At 39.0% G+C, this 22,964-nt stretch overlaps 1 protein-coding gene across 2 annotated transcripts in view; it reads right to left on the reverse strand.

Annotated features, from left to right (window-relative positions):
- Positions 1–4,671: 4,671 nt before the first annotated feature.
- The window catches only part of CUL3 (cullin 3), a 44,516-nt gene continuing 26,223 nt past the window's right edge, over positions 4,672–22,964 (reverse strand). For both annotated transcript variants that reach the window (XM_026040050.1, XM_026040049.1), the window contains 13 exons: positions 21,575–21,735; positions 20,213–20,327; positions 18,751–18,979; positions 17,043–17,188; positions 13,942–14,118; positions 12,822–12,992; positions 12,364–12,471; positions 11,038–11,162; positions 10,608–10,704; positions 9,463–9,597; positions 7,664–7,850; positions 6,028–6,173; positions 4,672–5,397 (listed from right to left, as the gene is read on the reverse strand). In XM_026040050.1, the coding sequence (XP_025895835.1) occupies positions 5,266–5,397; positions 6,028–6,173; positions 7,664–7,850; positions 9,463–9,597; positions 10,608–10,704; positions 11,038–11,162; positions 12,364–12,471; positions 12,822–12,992; positions 13,942–14,118; positions 17,043–17,188; positions 18,751–18,979; positions 20,213–20,327; positions 21,575–21,735 (1,929 nt within the window). In that variant the 3' untranslated portion in view covers positions 4,672–5,265. The remainder of the gene's footprint in view (positions 5,398–6,027; positions 6,174–7,663; positions 7,851–9,462; positions 9,598–10,607; positions 10,705–11,037; positions 11,163–12,363; positions 12,472–12,821; positions 12,993–13,941; positions 14,119–17,042; positions 17,189–18,750; positions 18,980–20,212; positions 20,328–21,574; positions 21,736–22,964) is intronic.

Genomic DNA, 22,964 nt, shown 5'->3' on the forward strand with positions numbered 1-22,964 from the left:
ATAACCCATTATGAGGTTATGTCAGTAATTATCATTAGAGAATTAAGTCAAAGCAAGGTTAGGCAGAGCCAAAACCCAGCACAGCCCCAAGCAGGGCATGTGGGAGGCATCTGCCAGCCCCGGCTGGGGCTCCCCTCTGCCTGCAGAGCAGGGTGAGATCTGGCAGCTGCTACTGAGTGTGCAGGGGGTGATGAGCTCCTCACAAAACCTCGTCCCCAGATGCAAATGTTTGCACTAGGATGAGGAGCTATGCGCTGCAGCGGTAAGTTTGAGTCTCCACAGACTCATGCACTTGCAGAGCTGGGCCTTCCATTAGCACCCATCTCTACACCAGGACCATATATACATGCATTGATCTCCATAAGGTCTTCTCACCTCTGCCCCACTACGTTGGTGTGGTGTGAGGGAGGGCAGCACATGGGCATCCAGCTGAGATTCCAATCCAGGAATGGATTTGGATTCACTTTTGATAGATGTAGAAAATTAAGATTTTCTTATGAAAGAAAAAGCAGCAGATAAAAATCGCAGGGCATATTAAGGCAACATGAGGTTCTAACAACTGCTTCACTCTGAGCATATTAGCGCTCTCCTTCCCATCAGAGGCAGTGACACAGGCCTGTCTCTCCTGCACAGCAGCAAGTTCTCAGGCTTGAGGTGCTGAGAGGGGGCAGACAGTTTTTCAGTGCCTGCAGACCCAGACTGACGCTGTTGTGTTGGTTCTGTTTACATCTCATCTGAGAGATTTTCTCTGCAGGCACAAACGTGCTGCTGGGCTCTCCCCTGCAGGAAAGGGGGAACAAAATGTTGGCACCCAGTGGCCAGCAGAGATTCCTCTCCTCTGGGACTGCAGAAACCTCACCTGGGCAAAGGCTTCCGCTCCTCCATGTCCTCCAGGAACCCCCTCATGCAAAAAAACAAGCCGTGTTTTTGGTAGGCTGGCTGTGTTACCTGGGTATCAGCTTCTCTTGCACGTTGCCTGCACTGGCAGGCACTAGAGCTGCTGGAAATGCAGGTAAAGGAATGACCACAACGCTCTGCTCCGAGCATGCAGCCACACAACCCAACCAAGCGTGCTATTTGTCCTGGCAGAACACGACGGGGAGAGGCTTCTCCAGCAGTTAACTCTGCAGTGCAGCTGGCACCTGGCTATTCTGCATGTCCCTGTCTCCTTGAAGCTTTAGTAGCTTGTTGATCCCTCAAATCTTGGCTTAGTTTCAACAGCTGCAAAAAACCACAGCAATTCACCTAGATGCAAACGCAATGCTGAGCTCCTCCAAGCAAGAGCCAGTCCTGTGTCTCTCCATAAACAGGACAAATACCGGCAGACCACAGCCGAGGTCTCCGGGCACTAGCATGATGAAAGCACTAAACAACTAAGATGAAAATCAAGAGGATAAAACACACCAGTAGAGGTAACACTAATGGGCCACGTAGAGGGAAAGTAGAATTACTTCTGGTTAACAGGACCAAACTACACTGGACTTTCAGAGCACAGTTCCCATTGCAACTGCTATCAAAAGGGAACACAAAGAACCCCAACACCCTTGGTGAGTATATCATGGCTCCTCTTACAAGGGTCAGTTAAAGAAATCAGTTCAAGAAGGGTACATCTGTTCTGAGCAGCTTGGCGCTCCACATCTTGGTAGCACTGGCCCAGCCTTTCTGGAATCATCTCAAGAACTTTGTAACGGTGTCTCCCGCCCACCAGGGCGCGGGGCCGGCCTGGAGCCGCCCTCGGCAGAGCTCGGCGCCTTCGTCGGGCAGCACCAGCACCATGCCAGGCAGGACACACAACCCAAACAAACTGCAGTGCCATACAGGTTAGAGAGGGTGAAAGGAATGGTAAAGTTAGCGGAGACTGCAAGGATCCTCGGCACCTTGAACACCACCATGTCCTTAGCAGCGCTCCGGAGTCCCGTTCTAGACTAGGCCAAATCCCCACGCGCCGTGTGGCCGTCAGAGTCAGCACCATGGAATGGAACAGAGCGGTTCAGGAGTGTTAGTTCAAGCCATGAAGCTTCTGGTCAGCACCAGACACACAACCAGGGATCACAAACTGCCCCAGCTTTTGTAGGTTTTTGACAAATGAGAGCCTCTCTGGGTCCAAGCTTATCCCCAAGACTTAACATGACAGGCTCCATCTCGTGTATATGTCACTTAGCATATACTGAACTGACTACCACACATCTGATTTAAAGACATTTCAGCCAACCAGAATATGCTGACATAGCTCCAGAAAAAGTGTTTTCATGGAAGTTGCCAACCTCTCCGTGGCCAAAGGGAAGGGGCAAGGACAGCAAGCTGCACGGCAAGCTCCAGCGCTGTCAGAGCCGTCTGTCCCTAGGAAAAGCAGAGAGGAGAAACACTGCAGTCTGGAGTTTCTTAGCATTCAAGACTCAATCTGTTTTGAGACATTTTACTTTAAATCAGTTCATCCTGCAGCAAATAGGGGAATTGTATAGATTAATTCTAGGAGGGAAAAAAAAAAAACACAAAAAATCAAAGCTATGAAGGTAGTTAATGCTGGAAAGAACAAGAACTACATCAGAGGCAACAATACTCTTGTTGCGATGACTCTTAAAAATAAACTTGTCTGCAAGGAAAGCACATGCCTACATATTTTCTGATAGCTGTGAAACTTCAAAGCTACTTTTGATTTTTAAACTTTTGAAGACTTAAACTCCATGTTAAGTCTTTTTTTGAAGACTTAAACTCCATAACTCTGCATTCATACAGAGAAAACAAAGCGTTAATTACACAAATGCATGCAACTGTGTAACCCTATTGATGAAATTTTAACAAAATTATTTTTAAAGTCTTAAGCGCAAATTTTGAAGGGAAGAATAGAACTGAAATTAGATAAGAACTGAAATTAGATAAGAAACAGCAGATCTTAACTATAGATGGTAAAAGAAATATCACTCACCTAGACAAACATTGAAGACACAAGCATCACATTCACCTTGAACAGGCACAGCGATGTCTTGTTCTCCTAGACGGGAGCTTTCATGTTCATTTGAAATCCTTGCTATTATGAGCTGTTAGCTCGGTGGTAAATGCCATGCTTAGCAAAAATCCCTACCAGAATAATTAGCGTCTTCAAAATCCTGTTGAATTTGAATGAAATCGTGAAAAAAAGCGAAAGCCTTCAAGCTGACACATGCAAGAGTGACTTACATTTCAAGGAAGATTTTTCTACCAGTTGAATGTACAACCTAAAACGAGTCTCTGCTACAACCACAAATTTAGTATTTGTGCTATGACTAAACAATTAAAACATTTTTAATATTACTGGAAAAAGGTGAATAGCATTGCCAAGCAATATTTTTTATATAATGCACACACAGAGACATGCAGGCGTTTTAGTAACTATCAGCAAACGTATTTGTAGCAGAGCTGATGGCTTAACTGTCTTCCGTTTGCATTGAATTCCTGACTGACACTGCTCGGAAGCGAGGTCCCTCTCCCCTCTGATTACTTAAACACTAAATCTTTGTGTTTGGTGAGGATGAAGGAAGGGAATCTTTTTTTTTTTTTTTTTTTTTTAAATGCAGTAAACAGAGAAAAAAGTCTTTTAAATAGGAGATATATGATAACATTCAGAATACTTGAGCTAAAATATTAGTCAAGTCATTCCTTTTTGTAGAAATACGCTACTACTGAGCAATAGTATCTGTCTTTGCATCTTAACAGGCAGAAGAGAATGGGAAAATGGGGACATGTTATCAGAAATATGTTTGCTGAAATCATATTTCAGTGGTGCACCAGCACCACAGCACCACAACCACTTACTGCAGTTAATAAAGAAATGCTCTGGCAGTAACTTAATGCTCCACAAGGAACTTCTGTTTCAACTTCAAATCTAGGTTTTGGAAATCCCACCCAAAGTACGTGTTTCAAATAACTATGGTTGAAAGCAATGTGAAGCAAGAAAAAAAAGAAATAAAACATTCTATTGAATTAAAACAGAAAAATAGGAAACTGTATACAGTGGTTCTTGCAGTGTCAAAAATGCAGCTGAATAAAAACTGTGCAGTACAATGCACACTTCAAACAAATTGCAGCCATCATCAGAATAATGTCATTGATCTGTAATTTTTCATCTATTTTTGCACCATACTGAGAAGATGGAAAAAAAAATCTGGTGTAAGAAGTGCAACTTTCATTATAGCAATTCTTATTTATGACATATTTAGATTGTATTAAAATAAAGAAAAAAAAAAGAAAAAGAAAGTGGCCCCTAGCTTCACTTTAATCTCCTGAAACACATGCCTATGGAGGGAAACCTGCCGGCCACAGACCCATTTGGATGTTTACTGACAAAATACAATCCCAGGATACTGCCCCAGGGGATGGTAGCTAATTCCAAAGATTATCATCCCTGTACTCTAAGCACACTTGAATTAGTTATTTGTGTACACTAAATCCATTTATTTTAAATTTATTTTGTCTACATTTAGTGAAATAAAAACATCGCCCTGTACAATCCACTATCAGCAGTGAGTACAACAGCAAAAATTATTATACAGTTTATACACACTAAAATCTTTCCTTTTTCCTATAAAGAAACCAGAACAAACCTAATCAATATAGAGTTTAATTTAGAAGAACTCAAATTACAGAAGGGAAAGCCAAAATTATTATGGTCTTTTCTGAGCCCCCAAAAGTTCCTGATTCAGACTGTTGGAACAACAGTGACAGCAGCTGGAAGAGTGAAACATGCTAAAGTATTCTTGGGTCTCTGTAAGGTTACCAGAGATTTAAATTAAACATGGCTAGTTAAAGAAACATTTGAAGCAGAGCAATATAACTGGGAATTTTGTCTTACCAGTTGTGGTTTCTTTTAAACCCAACTTATACAATGCGCGAAGTGCTAAGCAACACTACAGAAACACATTTACATCAACACTGAAGATCTGGGGAAATGAAATTCCAACAATTTTATTTTTTAATGAGCTGTATTTTCTAAATTTGTTTTTATTTTTTTTCTGTTTTCATACAGTATTGAAAACAAACGCGGCACATTCACATTTTCCCGAAGAATTGTAAGGATGATCTCTACAGGGATAACGTTGAAAAGCCTGAAGCTCAATCAATTGATGTTGAAAACTCTCAAAAGGAGTAAAAGGCTTGATCTGAATGGTCTAGAACATGTATTGTAATTTAATAGAAGAGATGGTCGTCTTAATATTAATGATTTAAAAGAACTTCCCAGTTCATGCGAAGAGTATAGTCCAAGAATAAATCAAATTTTCTGAATGCATTTTATGCTACGTAAGTGTATACTTTGCGATCCTCAGGTGTTCGTGCCAAATATTCTCTCTCGATAAGTCCTTCAATACGTTTTTTAATAACAACTGGACTTGGTAGGAATCGGGCCTTCAGCTGCTGAGTTACCTGAAACACAAGATCAGAAACGGCAGGTCAAACAAGACCACAAGGTATCGGAGCTGACCAGAGTGACGTGGGAAAAGGTGACGGGCCCGGCTAACATCGTGAAGTATAAAAAGCAGCCTGCAAATTTCTGCCAGGTTCTCACATCGGCTGTTTGCTCAATTTTGGGTCTTGTTCAAAGTACAGGCCTCTAGAGATTCACAGGCACCATCTGATAATCCTCTCAAACTCACAACCCCCAGGAAGTTCAGGGGTGGAAAATGGCAGAAGCTGAAAATCTGGAGTTGAGAGCAATGGGCTTCTCCCTCGCTCCCTTTCCTGTCCTAAGCTGGGATCCAACAGTTAGCAACAAGTTCAGGGCAGAAAACAATCAATACTACATGTGATGGTTTTCATTGTGGGATGTCAATTTAAGAAATGTGATGACATCAGAATAAGCACTAAAGGGAATAAGGGAAACATCCTAAAGTGATTTAGCCTAACATACGAAGATATTTTTATCTAAATATCTGCGGGAGAAAAAAAGATGCCTCAAAAACAGCATCTCCCCAAAGCATTTCAGAATGATGTAAATTAAAACAAGAACAATAAAAAGAGTCCGCAAGCCCATATCAAAAGCTTATGCAGACATACCTCTGCTACTAGCACATTGTGCTGCATCTTCTTTCTAGATTTCATTATCCGAACTATAGCAGCTTCTATCTCATGTTTTCTGTCATCATCTACTTTCTGCCTTGTTTCTTTCCTTTCTGGATCAGATTCTCCTTGTTTGGCAGCAACTTAAAAGAAAAAAAAGAGAGTTAAACACCTAGCAAGATTACAACTATTTTCTATGTGTCTGGTGTTAGATATATTACTTAATTTCCCAAGACAAATTGTATGTTTTTCTGGGTTTTGATGCTTGATTTTTTTTAAAAATGAAAAGCAGTCACAAGAATGTATTAACACTTTCTGTAGTATTTTGATAGCAACTGACAAAGTAACAATCTGTTATTTAAGCATTGCTGTGTTAAAATCTGAACAGTACTCGAATTGGCTTGCAGCCTCGACCTCCTCCTCTTGCAATTAAATATTTTTACTCTTTATGTTAACATATTTTTATGAATTATCCATAGCATTATGCTGGGAAAACATAAGGGAAAAAACACCCATAAATCTGGTCAAATACTACAACTCAGTATTCTGATTCTTTTTTCAGCGACTAATACAATTATGACTGGGCAAAATGCAGTAAATAGTAGGAAAAAAATGATTCAAATGATTCAAAATTTACTTCACAAACTAGTTAGGTTAGAAGTTCATTAGCCAGAAGAAATGGTCCCGCATTTTCTATCCTCTAGCCTTTCTTACCCTTTCTCCCCAGCCCCAGTGCAACCAATCCTTTCTCTCACACTAGCACTTGCCCCTAGCTCTTTTTCACTCAAAAGCTGTGAATATTTATGGATTTTAAAGAGAAAATCTTCTGTGGCAGAAAGAAATGCAAAAATGCAAAAACACAAAACCACAAGTATTGCTGCATAGAAGAAGCCTAACAAATTATGTTACACACAATGAACAATACGTGATTTACTGCTATTGCATTTAAAATATATCTCATTTTTTTGGCGGTGATCCTTTGTATTTTATGTACTGAGTTTTGTGAAAGAGGTGGTATTTTTAAATGCATTAAAAGCTAATCATCCAGGACACTGTGAAACATAACTACAGCAATGCTGCAGGTCAGAAATGAGTCACCCAGAGTGCTTTCTGGACAAAGGCTATCAACACTACTTATGTATTTCATCAGTCAGCACTTCTACAAACTAGTTCAGTGCTATCACCCTTACTAGCTTTTCACACTTGTTAAGCTTCACTGCAATCATTACACCTAAATATATGTATTATAGCTACCTGGCACTGGAAATGAGCACTATTATGACATGTGATAACAACATCACTTGATCCTTTTGCATAAGTACAATACCTTACAAATTTATGAGGCTTTTTTTTTTTGAATCATACAGTCATTTAATTTTTACAATTTAATTTCCTCTTTGTTCTTTTTAACATTTCTTTTTTAACAGACAGCTACAGATTTTGAAAAGACTTAACTGACTTGACATCCATATTTGCCTCAGTATTTAAATTTTCATATTGATACCACAGACACCAAAAAATAATATTACTCAAATTTCTTTTACTTGTACAAGCATCAATCCTGCGAAAGATAATTTAACATTCTAAGATATTTGGGGGGCTCCAAGACAGCAGAATATAAAAATCCACTTACCCGTCTGAATCTTGACTCTGTGTAGTTTAGATGTGAACTGATCATTCACTGTAAATATATGACCATTTTCTATTTCTTTCGATTTAGGCTCCTTTGTGAGAACACGTTGTGTTGGTTTGCCACACGCAAGGGACTGTAGGGCTCTAACCAGTTCTCTTTCAGGGATATCAGTTTCTTGCTGAATTTCCTACAGAAACATTTCTTTATCAGTTTATGACTATTGCAAAAATAACTACCAACCTTTGCAAACAATAGCACTGTTTAAAAAGTGAATCTTCAAGGTTGCAAAATAGATGAATATGCTACAAATTTTCTGCTATTTAGAAAATCATAATTCATTCTATGCATGATGTTTGTGTGCGTTCCTGATGAAGACCCATTGAAGTGTTTTTGTATTCAGCAGCATTCATGAATACAAGACCTTTCTAAATGAAAGCAACCAAGGTCTAATTTCACCAGAATGTACAAACACCTTCGATCAGGTTACACCTTCTCTTCAAACACCCTGAAACAATCTATCTACAGCCTCATCCTGCTTTGCCTCTCGGCTTCGACATCTACAAGTGAACACAAAGCCCCGCTGGATAAGCCATCACATTATCCTGGATGCAGAACGATGACTCTCAATGCTTTAGGAATGTCACCTACTACTGCTTCAACAAATACCACTGATTTTCTGAACTCCTATTCATTAGGAGCTCATTACAGCAGCGTCTGTGCTTTTTCCCCTTTGATAGTTTGCGTAAACTGCAACATCTCTCACATCCCCATTCATATTCCCGAGGCACCTCTAGCAGCTGGAAAGTAAATTGCTTGGAGAAGCACAGAGATCAGCTCAGCTCTGAGAACTGCCAGGCTACTGACTTCGCTGTCTAATGCTTCAAGTAGTGTCAAGCCCTCCCACTGCATTTTAGACCTTACTTAAATGCGAAACCTTGAGGCTACACACCAAATCTAGCTAAAAGCTAGCATAATGCCTGAGAGAAGCAGATTTCCAATGCCTGAGCATTAACCTATTCAAAATTATCTTGTTTTCATAAATAAATTAATTCCCATGTTTTCTGTAAGTAAACATACCCACCCAGCTGCTGGTGAAGCATAATGAATAGCTAAAATGAAATGTGAGGTCTCTGCTGCCAGAGATTCTTATCTTAACCACAGGGTATTTCACACTGCAGCTTTCCACTTCAGTCACTGATATTCATCCCTGCTCCCGAAGCATCCATCAGCAGCTTTTATCAGCTGGCAACTTCGGGCTTTTCCAGAACGGCTACTTCGTTCTTCCCATCAGGAATCTATCTGGACCTTGTCTTTATTGTCCCTTCTGGCTCACCAGCTTAGAAAAGTAAAGAAAGCTCCTTGGTCGCTCGCTCCAGCCTGCTAGTTGAAGCACTTTGGTCTGCAAGAAGCCAGGAAATGAACCCTTCTTCACCCCTAAGCCAGTTTCTCAATTACGAAGTGAGCAAATGGACCCACCTGCTACCTTGTAACTTCAGCTTTTATATAGCCCCATAGCTCACTAATAACTACACTTACAACCCTTTCCTACTTTCCAAAAAGCTACTGTTCCCAATGAATTCCCAATGAATTGCCTTCTTTAGGATTGTCCCCCTGCCAGATACATCATCTGCCTCCTGGGTTTATTGGCCTGATTCCTGTTCCAACAGAATTGGAGGCCCATGCTTTTCAAAGACTATTTAAATGGGTAAGAAAGCCTAGAACAACGCAAACATTTTTTTTCCAAGAATGAAATTTCCAGTTATTTGAAAATCATGGGAGAAAAAAACCACAATTCTTACCTCAAACGTATATTTTTCTCTGTTGTTAAAGAGCATTAATATTGTCATCTGGAAAGTGGAGACTTGCAATATGTGCTTCCGTGTATTTGAGCCAGTTACTTGGGCACCTCCTACACCAACCTCTGAGCCATCTTCCTGTTTTAAAAATCATAAAACTGCTGTTAAGATTATTCTCCATGCCCAAATTAATATTTTGCCTCAGTAGAAGGAAAGTTATATAATGAAATATTATATGAGAACACACAAGTGACAAAACAGCAGATGCCTGCTCGCATAGCTCCCATCTCTAGCAGGTTTATTAGAATGACTTTAGTTGGAGACAACTCTGAAGGTCACACAGTCCAACCCGTGCTCGGTGCCAGGGCATCTAGAACAGCTGGCTAAGAGCCACATTCAGCAGAGTTCAGAGTATCTGCAAGGATGGAGATTTCACCACCTCTCTCAAACTTGTTCCAATATTTGTCCAAGCTCAAATTTCTTTATTCTTTATCTTCTTTAAAATTACCAAAGTATATGTCCTACAGTAACATCTCACAAATTCACCTTATCAATACTGGTGCTACAAGAATTCTGTTTTTATTTAGCATTTGAATTTGCCTTTCTTATTTTTTTCAGAGTTGCGTGCTGTTAGCATCTCTAGCTTCTTGGTCTAAGTCACCAGCAGCAGCTCATTTTCTTGTACGTATAAATATTATCATTTTTCTATAAATTATCCTCATGTTTGGAAGAAGGTTGTATACACTGCTTGCACTCTCCATAAGAAAGCAGAATAAATGTGGACTAAGAGCATTTTCTTTCCTATTAACTAAACCAAAATAACTGTGAAGAGAAATAAACTTAATTTCACTTTTGATAGATTCAGAGGTTACTTTAGAGATAAAAATTACTCCTTTCCTGTTATGCAATAAATGCAGTAGATGTTGAGTGATATATTCAAATCAGACTTAGAGAAAATGTTTACTGAAAACTAGACTGCTACAAATGGAAGAACCAGTTTAAAAAGGTGAGGGTTTCTTTTTCCTGTATTATTAGGTAACAAACTTAAGCTTACCTTTTACAAAATTCTGTAGTTAGTACCCTTGGACAGTCACTAACATTTTAAAAATTGTTTAAGGTACAGTATTTTCATAATACTGACACTTTACCTTTTTAACAGGCCCATAGAAAGTGGCATTGAGATCTGCAGAACCCATATGATGCTGGAGTGTCAGCTGCCTCCCACTGTGTTTGGCTAGGTAAAATCTGTAATATAATGAAAACAGTCCAATACATCTTTTACGTTTAGTATCTACCAAGAAAGTGCTTTGGATAACTACATAGGATTTTGGAGCTAAAAGATACTGTAAGAAACTTTTAACAGCTTATATTTAAGAAAATATAATCTCGCAAGAATTCTAATTAAAAACTCCAGGCCCAAGCTTCACAATGTGAATACTGCATTGTCTTATTTTTACCAGAATTAATATAATTTACTATTCTAGCACGTCTTTAACTCTTGGCAAAACATATCTGTTTCTTAAAATCTGAAAGTTTTCTCTAAAACCCTTTAGCAAAAGGGCCTTCCTTGATACATACCTTCTAAATATTTCAAAAGCATGTCTAGGAGCTGGAGGGATGTTGCACTTTGGTGTGGCTGACTGAGTAGGCCAGTAACCTGTTGTGAGAACCCGCACTGTGAGATCAACACCACCTAACGAGACCTACAAAGAATGAGAAGAAAAAAATTCACAAATTTAAAACAGGTTCATGTTTCACTGTCCTCACTATCCTCCTGTATTCATTGAGGGTATTCAGAGTTTCCACAAACTAAGGAAAAGAAAAATCTATAAATACTATTTTTCCAAAGCTGGACAAATATTGAAGTCATCAATATCAGAGCAGAAGACAAAAAACAGATGATATTGCAAAAATCCTCCACATCATTCCCAGCAATATCTAAACGCATACAAAATTTAAAAAAAGTTCTAGCCAAGAGTGAAATATCTGTGATCACAAACAAACATTGCAGAATTTTTTACTCTTTGACTCCATACAGTAGAGCTGGGTTGCTAAATGCACAAGTTCCAAAGTAACTGTTTATAAATGTTATCTGCTGCAGCAGGTAATGAACCTCAGAAACTCTGTTTTAAACAACAGGGAGCTATTCCTGCCATCTCCCCCTGGACTCTCTCCCGTGTGTAAGTGCTCTGCATGGGTTAGGGAACATCCCATGGGTGATATCTGGATCTGGACAGCAGTGCTCTTAGCAGGTGATGAACACCTAGCTACCACAGAAGCCCTGAGCCTCACTAGGTACTCTAATTAAACTTAGTAATAGTCAACTTGTAACTGAGTATTTCCAGCTCAAGAAGGTCTAACATATTCAAAGAACGCACATTATGAACAAAGAAGAAAACAAGAAAAACACTCAAATACTTTGTACATCCATACACATCCTCTTAGAAACTCCAACTCTCTGTGGCAGAGGGCCCCTCTCACGACAAGCAACAAGCTCCAGACCTACCTGAGCAGCCTGGCTAGTGGCTGCAACGCTTTAGGACAGAGCGCTTAACTCCACAGGGGCCACGTGAGCAAAGCAGCAGGACACGCAGCAGGGCCTGGCAGGGCCTGTGCAAGGTGGCACGTCTGCAAGGCACCTGCAGCTCGCCCGTTTGTCCCCTCCGAGGCGGCCAGGCCAGTGGCAAGGGCAGCGGGCGGCTGGCGAGGGGCAGAGGCTGCTCCCCGCGGCGGCGCCCGCCCTCTGCCGGCAGTGCCAGGGCAGCGGCAGCGGCCCCAGCTGCGCTCCTTCCCCTCCACGCTTCTCGTTTCAGAGACACCCACTGGACTGGCCCGGCCAGGGGCAAGGCGCGCGCGGGCTGCGGGGCCCAAGGCGAGCGCGGGCTGCTCGCGCCGCGCACTTACCCCGGTGGCCTGCAGGTGCTGCCTGAACTCGTCCATCGTCGTGTTGGAGATGCTCATGTCCCTGAACATGCCCTCCAGCTTGGACGTGAACTGACAGCCACACTCGGTCTGAAACACAAGAGCCAGTGTTATAAAAGCAAGTCTGCACAGTGAGTAACGGGAGAGCCAGACCTCCAGATACAAGGAGCTGTCCTCTTATGGGTGAATTCTTAACAGATTTTGAAAAGTAAGTTCTGTTTACCAGTATGCTCTTTCACCCCGGGTCCCTGCCAATATTTACCTTATTTTATTTCCATAACCTTTTATAGAAAAGCTATTCGTATTTTCTGCTACTGCTGGGATGTTAAAATCAAATCTGTATCTGACCCAATCAACATGCATGTCATCTATGTATCACTTAAAGAGAGAAGAAACCATACTTATGAAAAACAAAGTTAAAAACACGGAAACAGTCTTACCTTTAATTTAGATATCATATTTTTCTCAGAGTCATCTGAAACACTCTTGTTTGTAAGAAGCCTTCTTGCCAAGTGCTGCTTATAATAGCGTTCAAAAACATCCTTCTCTTGCATAAACCTGAATAAAACCATTGCTTTATCCAATATAGTTTCTACTTCTTGCTCTGTTAGCTGTAAAACAAAAATAATTGCTGTTTTTAATCTCCCATCCCAAGTTTTCTATACACTCTAGATACTTCAAGTAATTGAGAGCAGGAACATGGTTTAACAGTATCCTATGGAGAGCCAGACAAAACTGGCTCGACACGTGAATCAATGAGCCTAAGTGAACAAACTCTATAGAAGGGAGAAAAGAATAGAGCTAAAATTGAAGAATTAAATTAACAGGGAAGAGTAGTGAGAAAGAATGGTTGGATGCATAAAATGCCTACATATAAATGGTAACGGAAGTACCTGGATAAACATGATTTTTCATATATCAAAAAGAAGAAAATCAAAAAGAAGAAAAAAAGCACAGTTAAACCTCAGTTAGTAGGTGTATGGAAAGTTAGTTTAAAATGACAACTTCATTTCAAGAATGGAGTTCTTTCAAGAATTGTTTTGCAAAGACTGTCCAGCACCACAACATATAAAATTATTACTGACAGGCTCCATCTAACTTTTTATATAAACTTTCAGGAGAGTAATTATTTATAAATAAAATTTACAATTTGATTTCCTAAGTATAAGATGCATCCAATAATATTCTGCTTTATTCAGGCCCATTTGAGATTTAATTTACAGAGGAAATTACTGGATACTGAGAATAGCTACAAAACTACACAGATATTAAAGCCACAGAATAGGTTTCCAAGAAAAGTGGCTACACAACCTTCTTCAATTTCTCTTTTTTTCTCCCCAAGAGGGTGGACAATTATCTGCTACAGGTAATCCAGATATATACTGCTTCAGCGACAGGGGACAGGCTGCACAACACACTGAGCTCTTTTTGTGCCTTGCATTTCTGTGAGTTTACAATTACAATGTTAGGTGCCCAACTATGTTATACAACTTCAAACTGACTCAAGTTTGCCTAAAAAAAAAAAAAAAAAAAAGCCCTCTTAAATGAATTTATACTTACTCCCTTGACTCCTTTTTTCAGCTTATCATCAATAAATAACGAGAGGTACTCTGGAGACCTAGAGTTGAGGTTGAGGAAATACTCGAAGTCACCCGCAATAGTTTGTTTGAAGAGTCGGTCATTATTGAAAGATTCTTGAAGAAAGCGATCAAACCTACTCTTCAAATCCAGTAAACCCTATAAAGAAAAGGTAGAAACATTTTCACTGATTTAAAAGTGTTTACTGCAAAACAGTAACAAAAGATGAAGTCATTGTAGAGAAGACCACATCTTCTCTACATTGCAGAGTTTCTGCAATAACCTCTACATTCCATATTGTTGAAAAGCATCACAAATTTCATTTCCATTTTTAAATGTATTTGCCATAAACATAAGCACTTTTCACATAAACTAGCTGAAACACTGGTGTCAAACACTAAGCAATTGAGTGTAACAGGCTACTCGATAAAGATTAAGAATTTAATCACCTTTGTTAAACAGGCTGCTTTAATGTATTTCAAGTTTCTAAGTTAAAGGAGTTGTTTGTTGTGCATTTTATGCCTTTAAGTAAGCCAACATTCTAAATACAGGATAGGTTTTCCTATCTTTATCTATCTTTTCAGATGATGCTAGGCACCCACTAGCTGTATCCTTACAATTAATTACTAAGCTTGAAGGGAAAACACACCACAACAACAGGGAAACTCTTACTAGCTTTTCCTCCCTGTAGCTTCTATTCAGGGACACATTTTGCATTACAGAGTCACATATATTTCTCGCTAATCTCGAAAAGTCTCTGTGCACATAGAAGAGTTAGACACACACAGTAGTTCCACAGGCTTGGACTGAACCACATCCTTTGAACCAAATCATCACATTAGAAACTATCGTATTCATTTTTAGGCTTTGTACCATCTTTACTCAAAGGATAAAACAACTGGGTATAGAAGGGGAAAAACATCCTAATATCACCTGAGCACCTTCCAAGTATGAGATACATGTACGGTTTAGATTTAACTAGGACAGTATTTCAGAGGAACCAAATTTCACTTGAGAGTTAAGCTTGTTTAGTTTATCACAGGTAGCTACTGCCCACACAAACTGTTTAGCTTCAGCAGTCTTGAAGTCCTAGGTTTCTGAAGGAAATACTTAAGCGTGGTTACTTAAAGAAGCCATTCAAGAGTGTACTCAAGGAAATAATAATGTTTCTTAAGAACTCACCATCTCACTTAAAGGAATGGTCTTTAGACAGGCTAAATAATGCGTATTAGAAATTTTAAATTCAAAGTAAATCCCACTATCTCTCTCTGTTTACAAAGGTTAGCTTATGTCTCCTCTCCAGGAGTACACGATCTGAACAACCTGGTGTTAAACAGGAGAAACTGTTAGTACCTTGAATTACAACAGCATTTCAACACCCCTTCAAAGAATCATCAGAAATTTAAAATCTAATCCTCTGGCAATGCTTTTGCAATCATCTCACCAATGATGCTGAGGGCTTGGTGATGGCATGCTGCAAGAGGCAGTGCCGGACTAGGTTCCTGGCATAAAGCAGCCTCCTTGTCTGTCTTCTCACTGCTATTTAAGTCCTTTAAAGATTCAGAAGAACACGACTGAGGGGCAATGAGAAGAGTGAGCTATTTCTCAGTTCATGGGTATTTTTCTCTTCTTCCATCATGTCAATGGAAGGGGAGGGTAAACCTGCTTGGGGGTTTAGTGGTAACCAAATGGCAACCCCTTCTCTAGGGCACCTTCCCGAACTGGCTGGGTGCACACTCATTAGCTGAGGATGATCTCCGTGACCAAGCACATGCAATATAGTCTTAAGCCTTCTTCAGCTTCCTTGCTCTAATCTGTCTTTATGGCAGGAAACATCAATAGTATCTTTATAATTAAGCTTTTAATTCTTACTCCGTTGAGCTGATTAAGATATCCCTTTAAGTTCATCAAGATTTAAAAGGAATGAAAATTACTTAAAAGTAATTCAGATACTTAAATTTTCCACAGCATGTAATTTTTTTTTTTTAAATCATATCACAAAAAGCATAAAGCAGCCCTTAATCACTCAACCTTCCCTCTAAAATCAGTAAATCAATGGGCACTCATTCTTCTTTTTAACAGTCCTTGGAGAGGTGATTCTTGTCGAAGCTTGGTAAGAAGTTTGCTTCAGCATTGCCAGATAACTAATAATCTGATCAAAAGTGTCTCTATACTCAAATGGCTTCTTGAAATAGTAACCAGTTCTAGCAAAACTACTGATTTCAAATCAAACAGTGATAACAGTAATGATGCATTAACTACTTCTCATAAAGACATGACATTAACATTGCATGTATGCAGTGAAAAACTTGTTATTTAATGAATAAACATTTTTAAGTATAAAATATAGTCAAAGAAAAATCCAAACATTTTCTAGCTATTAAAACAAAACAACCTCTTATTGTTCAATAGGCTCTAAAGATTTTTAGTGCAACTTTAAAACTATCTTCTCAAAGAAATGAGAGCAGAAAGATGACAGATTCCTGAAGCAGCTTGTGATCTTCATAAATTAATGCTACACACCACCACTTACAGCGAGGGAGATGAAAAGCAAGGAAGAACACTTGCATCTTTTAAAATGCAAAGTGTTCTGTTTCTCAGGAAGAGTGAGAATGAAAAGAGAAATGTGTTATGATTCACAACATATTTACCTATCACTCATAGTTAACGTTGCCATGAAGTACTGGCACACGAGTTTTGTCTCAACGATCAATAGCTAATATAACATAAAACAAAACAGATGCTGTAAAGGTGCTTGCCAACAGACACACAACTCAAGCAGGAGGCAACTACCATTTAGAAGAAACCCCAAATTTCCTAAGCATTTATATAATTAGCCTGAATGTTTTAACCAAAGCAGCTACCCTAGGCACAAAAATAAGCAAGCACTTTCCAAGCACCTTCTGTATATAAGTAATTCAAATTTCTCTGAAAACTCCAGGAATGTAGAATTTACAAAGACTAATTATTATTTTTATATTTTTTTTTCATAAATTTTAAGGTTTACCTTCAATCAGTCATGTAGTTAACCACTATTCTGGAGAATGAGAGACAGATGGAAGAAAATTAAAACATTTAACTACCTGAATGTAGTCAACTGGATTCTTTCCTTCTCCCTCTTCAGACACTAGTGCTTTGCCTTGCTCCCTTAGGTATGAGCTCATGCACTCGCACATCGTCTTCAGACCATTTGGCACACGGCTGAACAGCTTGTACATGCAAGCAAGGTCTGTGAACACAGAAAGAAACAGTGAAATATGCAGGACACCCTCTGGATGTTGGACTTTAAGGGAAGGTAAGTTTGAACACTCAAGCCCCCTAAAGCACTCCCGAATCTTCCAGTGATGTTTGCTTTCCTTCCCCTCTGAAAACACAGGCACTGCAGCAACCACAGGAAGTACAAAGGCTGTATTCAGTTCTTCTGTTTGGTGCTGTCCTCCTCAAAGGCCAACAAAAGTTGCCCTGAAGGATGCATTGGACCTGAAGGATAGCGCATTTAAATGGTCAGCAAGACTATGTTTTCAGAGGTATTTAATGGTGTCATTTTCAAAGTCACAAACCCCCAAATCAGACACCTTTTGTTTTAAGTTACAAGAAAAGTCCAGGTTAAAACAAAAAGCACAAAAATGCTCACAAAATACTTGCTTGTTTTAAAAGTAAAACGTGGTACCATCTGAGTTTAATTCATACATGTTTTGAAGGAACAACCAGTATTTTTTTACACTACTTTGTGCCATCCATCTAAAATCATGAGGGTTGGCTCAGCTTAAATGTGACTTTCCAAGAAAGACTTTCCAATCCTTATATGTTTCTCTTCTACAAAATCCTATCTTGACAAGCACTCTCTATCTAAACCAAACCAATGCCAACAAAACTTAGCCTAACTCTTGTGCCTTCTACAAATACTCTGCCATACCTTTGTCATTTCAGCCTGAAGCCTGTTTTAACTCTTATTATCATTGAAAAATTAAAGTATTAGGGTATTAAGAAAAAAAAAAAGTTAAAGTTAAAAAAATTATTAAAGTATCATCACTTTCCCTTTCAATACAGAAATTCCCTCTTTTGTCACAGCTAAGAAATTGGCTGTTTTGTTATTCTGACTAGCACCTATGAATTGTGAAGCTACTTTAAGGAAAAAAATCCATCAAATTAAACAGCAAATGTGTTCCCATTCTCACTGCTCCAGTATAAGCTCAGTGCCCTAAGTAACTGCTTCTATGACCATGCTCTTCATCATCTATAAGATCTTCTGTGCCATCCTCTGTCTCACTAATCTCCCCTCAGAAGAAAACAAACCCCAGGCAAATCCCTCTTTTTTGACCACTCAGAATACAGTTGTCTTTAGAAATCGGTTTTTGCTGCTACAAGTCTCCTCCTGCAAGAGGTGGTCCTGCTACTAGCATTGAGTCCCTGCCTGCAGCAACTTTCAGACCACAGCCCGAGAAGCTTCCTGATGCCTTTGGACGGGCACATGAGGGAAAAGCAAGACAAGGGCTTGTGGAAATGGGAAACAGCGTGAAACAGACAAGAACCTTTCTTAAAGATACTTGGTTGCCCGAGAGAGGTACCTGTGCCTGGTACTAACCACAAATGCAATATACACAGGTAGGCTTTGTATTAAGATCTCTCTAACGGTCCCTCAGGTGACGTTCTCGGATAACTGCAAAACAGAGCCACTCAAGTGGCTTTACAATTACACAGAAGCCTAACTGTTAAGTTCAGGTTATGCTATATTCAAAAGCCACAAACAGTATCACAAGCATTTTTGCCTCCCACAGAACACACTCTCACCTTCTGTCTTCCCATTTTTCAGCATATGAACGAGGCCAGAGTTCTCCATTTCCACTATGGTTTTCATATGCTTGGAAATCAGCTCCCTCTCAACAACTTTCACGATTGGTTCTTCTGTTGATTTATCCAGACAATGCATCACCCGTTCTATTTCTTCATTAATTCTAGCTTCTACTTTCTTTATATACACAGAAGCACTGTTTTCAGCTAAAAATTTCTGACTTTCCATCTGTGATTAACACAAATTAATACAAATTAGCACTTCAGATTTATTTTCAGGGTAAAGGAAAAGCATTTACAAGCAAGTCCAAACCAAATCCAACAACTGTCCAAATGTCCAACAACTCATATTGTTGTATTTCAAAGACCTGCATATAAGCTTGACACAAAAGACAATTCTATTACATTTAATGCAATGACTAAGACGTGTGTGAGAGGATACATGTAGCAGGAGCATAGGATTTTTCATACCAAAACAATCTAAACACTCTAGTTTCCAGTTAGCAATAGGAGTTAGAGCCACATGATCCAAAGAAAACAGAAGGATTGAGATAAAGAGACAAAAATTCCTTCTGAATTTCAGTTAATACTACATTTATGAGTTGTAAAAATCAATGTTTCTTATTATCCTAGCCAGTGACAACGCTGAATAAATTATTCTGTACCATAACTTTTATTTTGCATTAAGTTTAATTTTTGCATTGCACTGAATAAAAAGCGAGAGTACAACAACTTTTCAAAGTTGGCCAACACATGCTTCCGATTTACAAGCAAATCTAGAGATCAGAGAAGTGACAAACATAGTTCATCCTCTATTTGAACCACGAGATTGATAACTTATGCAATTTAAATCCTTTTTAACATGATCTTTGAATTTCTATCGCTTTCCAGGAGAAAATGTCCAAAAACAGAACAGCAGAATTCAAATAAAAACTATTCGTCTGACATTTTCCCTGAAACTATTACCAAAAAGATCAGGAAGTCTTTTGAAATGTTCATTTAACATCTGGATAGCCACTTGCATAGACTTAATCCCTTGACTTTGTTCATTTTATAAAGCCTTTAGCATGGACTGTATGACCTACAAACGTAGAAACTACGAAGTAAACACAGCTTCCCCACAGGCAGCTTCCCAAGCAGCCTCCCCCTCCCATCCCCAACCTGCAGCCATTTGAATCTTGCATGGCAGCAGCATTAAAAAACCCTCTTAGAACTAGAGTTTTTTGCTTCTAGTGCACGGATAAATCAAGCAGCATGAAATAGCCCAAAGCAGGCATGAGACTGGCCCGATGACAACTTTATATCTAATCGTCATTTACATCACAAATCTTCTAGCTGAATCTTCTTCTTAGTTCATTTAAGCACATGCACATATACAACAAATAAGCAGCAGTTGCTTAAAAGGCCACCAATTCTCACATTTTCGAAGCAAATATAAAATAATGATATCATGCTGCTGTACCTGAAAAAATTCTGCAGACATCTCCAAAAATGGAGCTTCGAAGTCTTCTTCATAGACTGATCTTCCTTCAAGACCTAGAATCATTAACATCTGGCAAGCATTTCTTATTGCGCCTCTGCCAAAAAGTAAGTTTTTAACAACTTGAGAAATCTACATGCTTGTAAGACAGACTACAAAACAGAGCAACAAAACTCAGAACATCAACTCTATAATACAGCATTGTAATAAAACTTGTTTGATCTATTACAGTTTTTTCAGGGGATTACATTACCAAGTTCTTTGTTTCCATTTTAAACAATGTCACTTACAATGTAAGACACTGTACACTGTTTAAAAAATACTTAATAAACAAGTTCTACTAGCCCTGAAATCGATTAACATGAGTTTATTTCACCTAACATGAGTATATTTTGCCATACAAAAAAATAACTAAAAACAGCGGTGGAAGAAAAAATGATTCCACAAAGCAAACGGAGAACTGCACGTGTAGGTTAGAACTGAGCAATTCAAAAAGGAAAAAGAACTGCATGGATGAAGTTGCAGTGTGGAGTGTCTTTCAAACAAACTAGAAATTGAAGTGTATCTGCAAGTTAGGCATATGGTTAAGAATACAAATACATCAATAAAATGAAATAAATAAATAAAAATAATTGCATCCAGAAAAAAATCCGCTTTCTGGCAGCAGAGGACAACATGCAGCTGCTGCCAGGAAGCATTTTTTCTTCATAAGCTGCATGTTGGGCAATCTTAGTCACAGAACTGCAGCCAAAGTAGTATGAAGTTTACACATCTCCACACCCAGCAGCTGCTCTGAAACTGGAGAGGCACAAAACAACAACAACAAAAAACTGCAAATTTCAAGTTACTTCAGCTGCAGCATCTCAAGTGTGTGGCTACTACTACTGATCTACCAATACGGCAAGAGAACACGGGGATTTCAAGGCTCACAGATGGAAATAAACTACCAATAAAGGATTAAACCACTAGGAATGAGTAGAAAAAAAAAGTCTCCAAAATCTAATCAACAGATTACAAGAAAATTAAACCACCCCAGAGCAGACAAGAATAAAGGGAACAAGGGCACTTGTCCAAAGTTACTTGCTTTGTAACAAAATGCCCTGGTGAAAGGAAACAGTAGAAATATTTAACAAAAGGTAATAACAAAAAGTTAAGTATTAAAATGAGCTTCTCTATACATTATTACATTAAACAAATATATACAAAACTTTTCCCAGATCATCGTGTACTAGCTTACTTGTGAAAAGAAACAGATTCACGTGATAACTTGTTCATGTTGATTTGCTCTTAAGAACTGCAAGGTTTCACACGAGAGACATCCCCAGCCACTGACAAACATCTTACCTGTCCACAACTTCTCCTTTCCTTTCTCTTGCAATCATATCCAACAGAGTTTGTCGCAGGTGATCCCTGATACAACCATAGCGCACAACTTGATCTCGAAAAATAATCAAACCCAAATTGTAGACATTCTCCACATTATTTTGTTGCACATATACACGGTCCTGGAATAAAGACACATGCATAGAGAGCAAAAAGATTTTAAATTCACCGCTCCTATGAGATTCAAAACTGCAAGACATCAGTCATATTTATAAGGTACAGAAATAGCCAAACTAATCTTCTCTTCCTTCATAAACAGAGATTATTAATGTTCTCATAGCCCATGCTGACTTACCTCAACTTTACTGTACCTAAGAAATTCAGTTGAACCCCATAAAATTAATTTTCATTCAAACCGAAAGAGAACCATGAAACTAATACAGTTTCATCAGATTCCTCCCCTTCTCCTCCCCCTAAAAAACCCAAACAACCAAACCCCCTCCATTTACAGAGTAAGCCTACACTGATTAGTAAATGTTAGCTCCGCATTTGCGTGTGACTTGCAGTATACCAGAACAAACCCACACCCTGCACTCCTTTCAGCCAGGGGTAGAGGAACCCTCAAGCACTGAGATAGCTCAGGGCATAATCCCAAAGAGGTATTTCTTATCCACCCAATCCTCCTCCATTTACCCCACTTTGTTGCTTAAGGTGGAGCTTCTTTCCTACCACTAGTCACAGAAAAACTTCTTATATTTTAAGTTCACTTCTTAGTGCACAGGAGATTGAACAAATCACATTTTGCAAAGTCCAGACACCCCAATTGGATCCCATCTCTGTTGCTCATACAGCTAGTGCTGCATGTAATTAAAAAGAAATATGCTCTTTTCATTTTGATTATTAATTCCTTTTCTATTCTTTTCTCCAGCTCATCAACCGCCTAAAAAAGCAAGACTATCAATAAAGTTAGTATAAAATACCGAATGTGTCTTAGCACATAATATCAGGCAGTGCTGAACAGCATTAACAACAGAAGAACTGGGAATTGTTAAACTATTTCTGAGATGAGCTTTATGGGTCTTTTTTTTGTTTTTTTCATTTTAAGGACATAGCCGATTACCTAAACTGTTTTGTTGGAGAAATTATTAAAAACAGTGCTTTAACGAAGAACAACATCCCAAGGGATGCAAAAGTTAGAAATGTTCTGTTCCTAACCAAATTTGACTGCAATAAAGTTTTCTGTGAATTTACACAGTTACAAAAACACACACATGAAATCCTGTATAGGACAAGGGTGAATGTTTGAACTGAAGCATAAAGCTCTCCCCTCACTCCGTCAGTACCATTCCACGTGCTGCAGCACACCCAGGAATTACCTTCACAGACTACTGAGGCCTCTGAAGCAGAGGGC

The sequence above is a fragment of the Nothoprocta perdicaria genome, unplaced genomic scaffold (genome assembly GCF_003342845.1).
Source record: "Nothoprocta perdicaria isolate Ctin4 unplaced genomic scaffold, notPer1 scaffold_25, whole genome shotgun sequence".
NCBI lineage: Eukaryota > Metazoa > Chordata > Aves > Tinamiformes > Tinamidae > Nothoprocta > Nothoprocta perdicaria.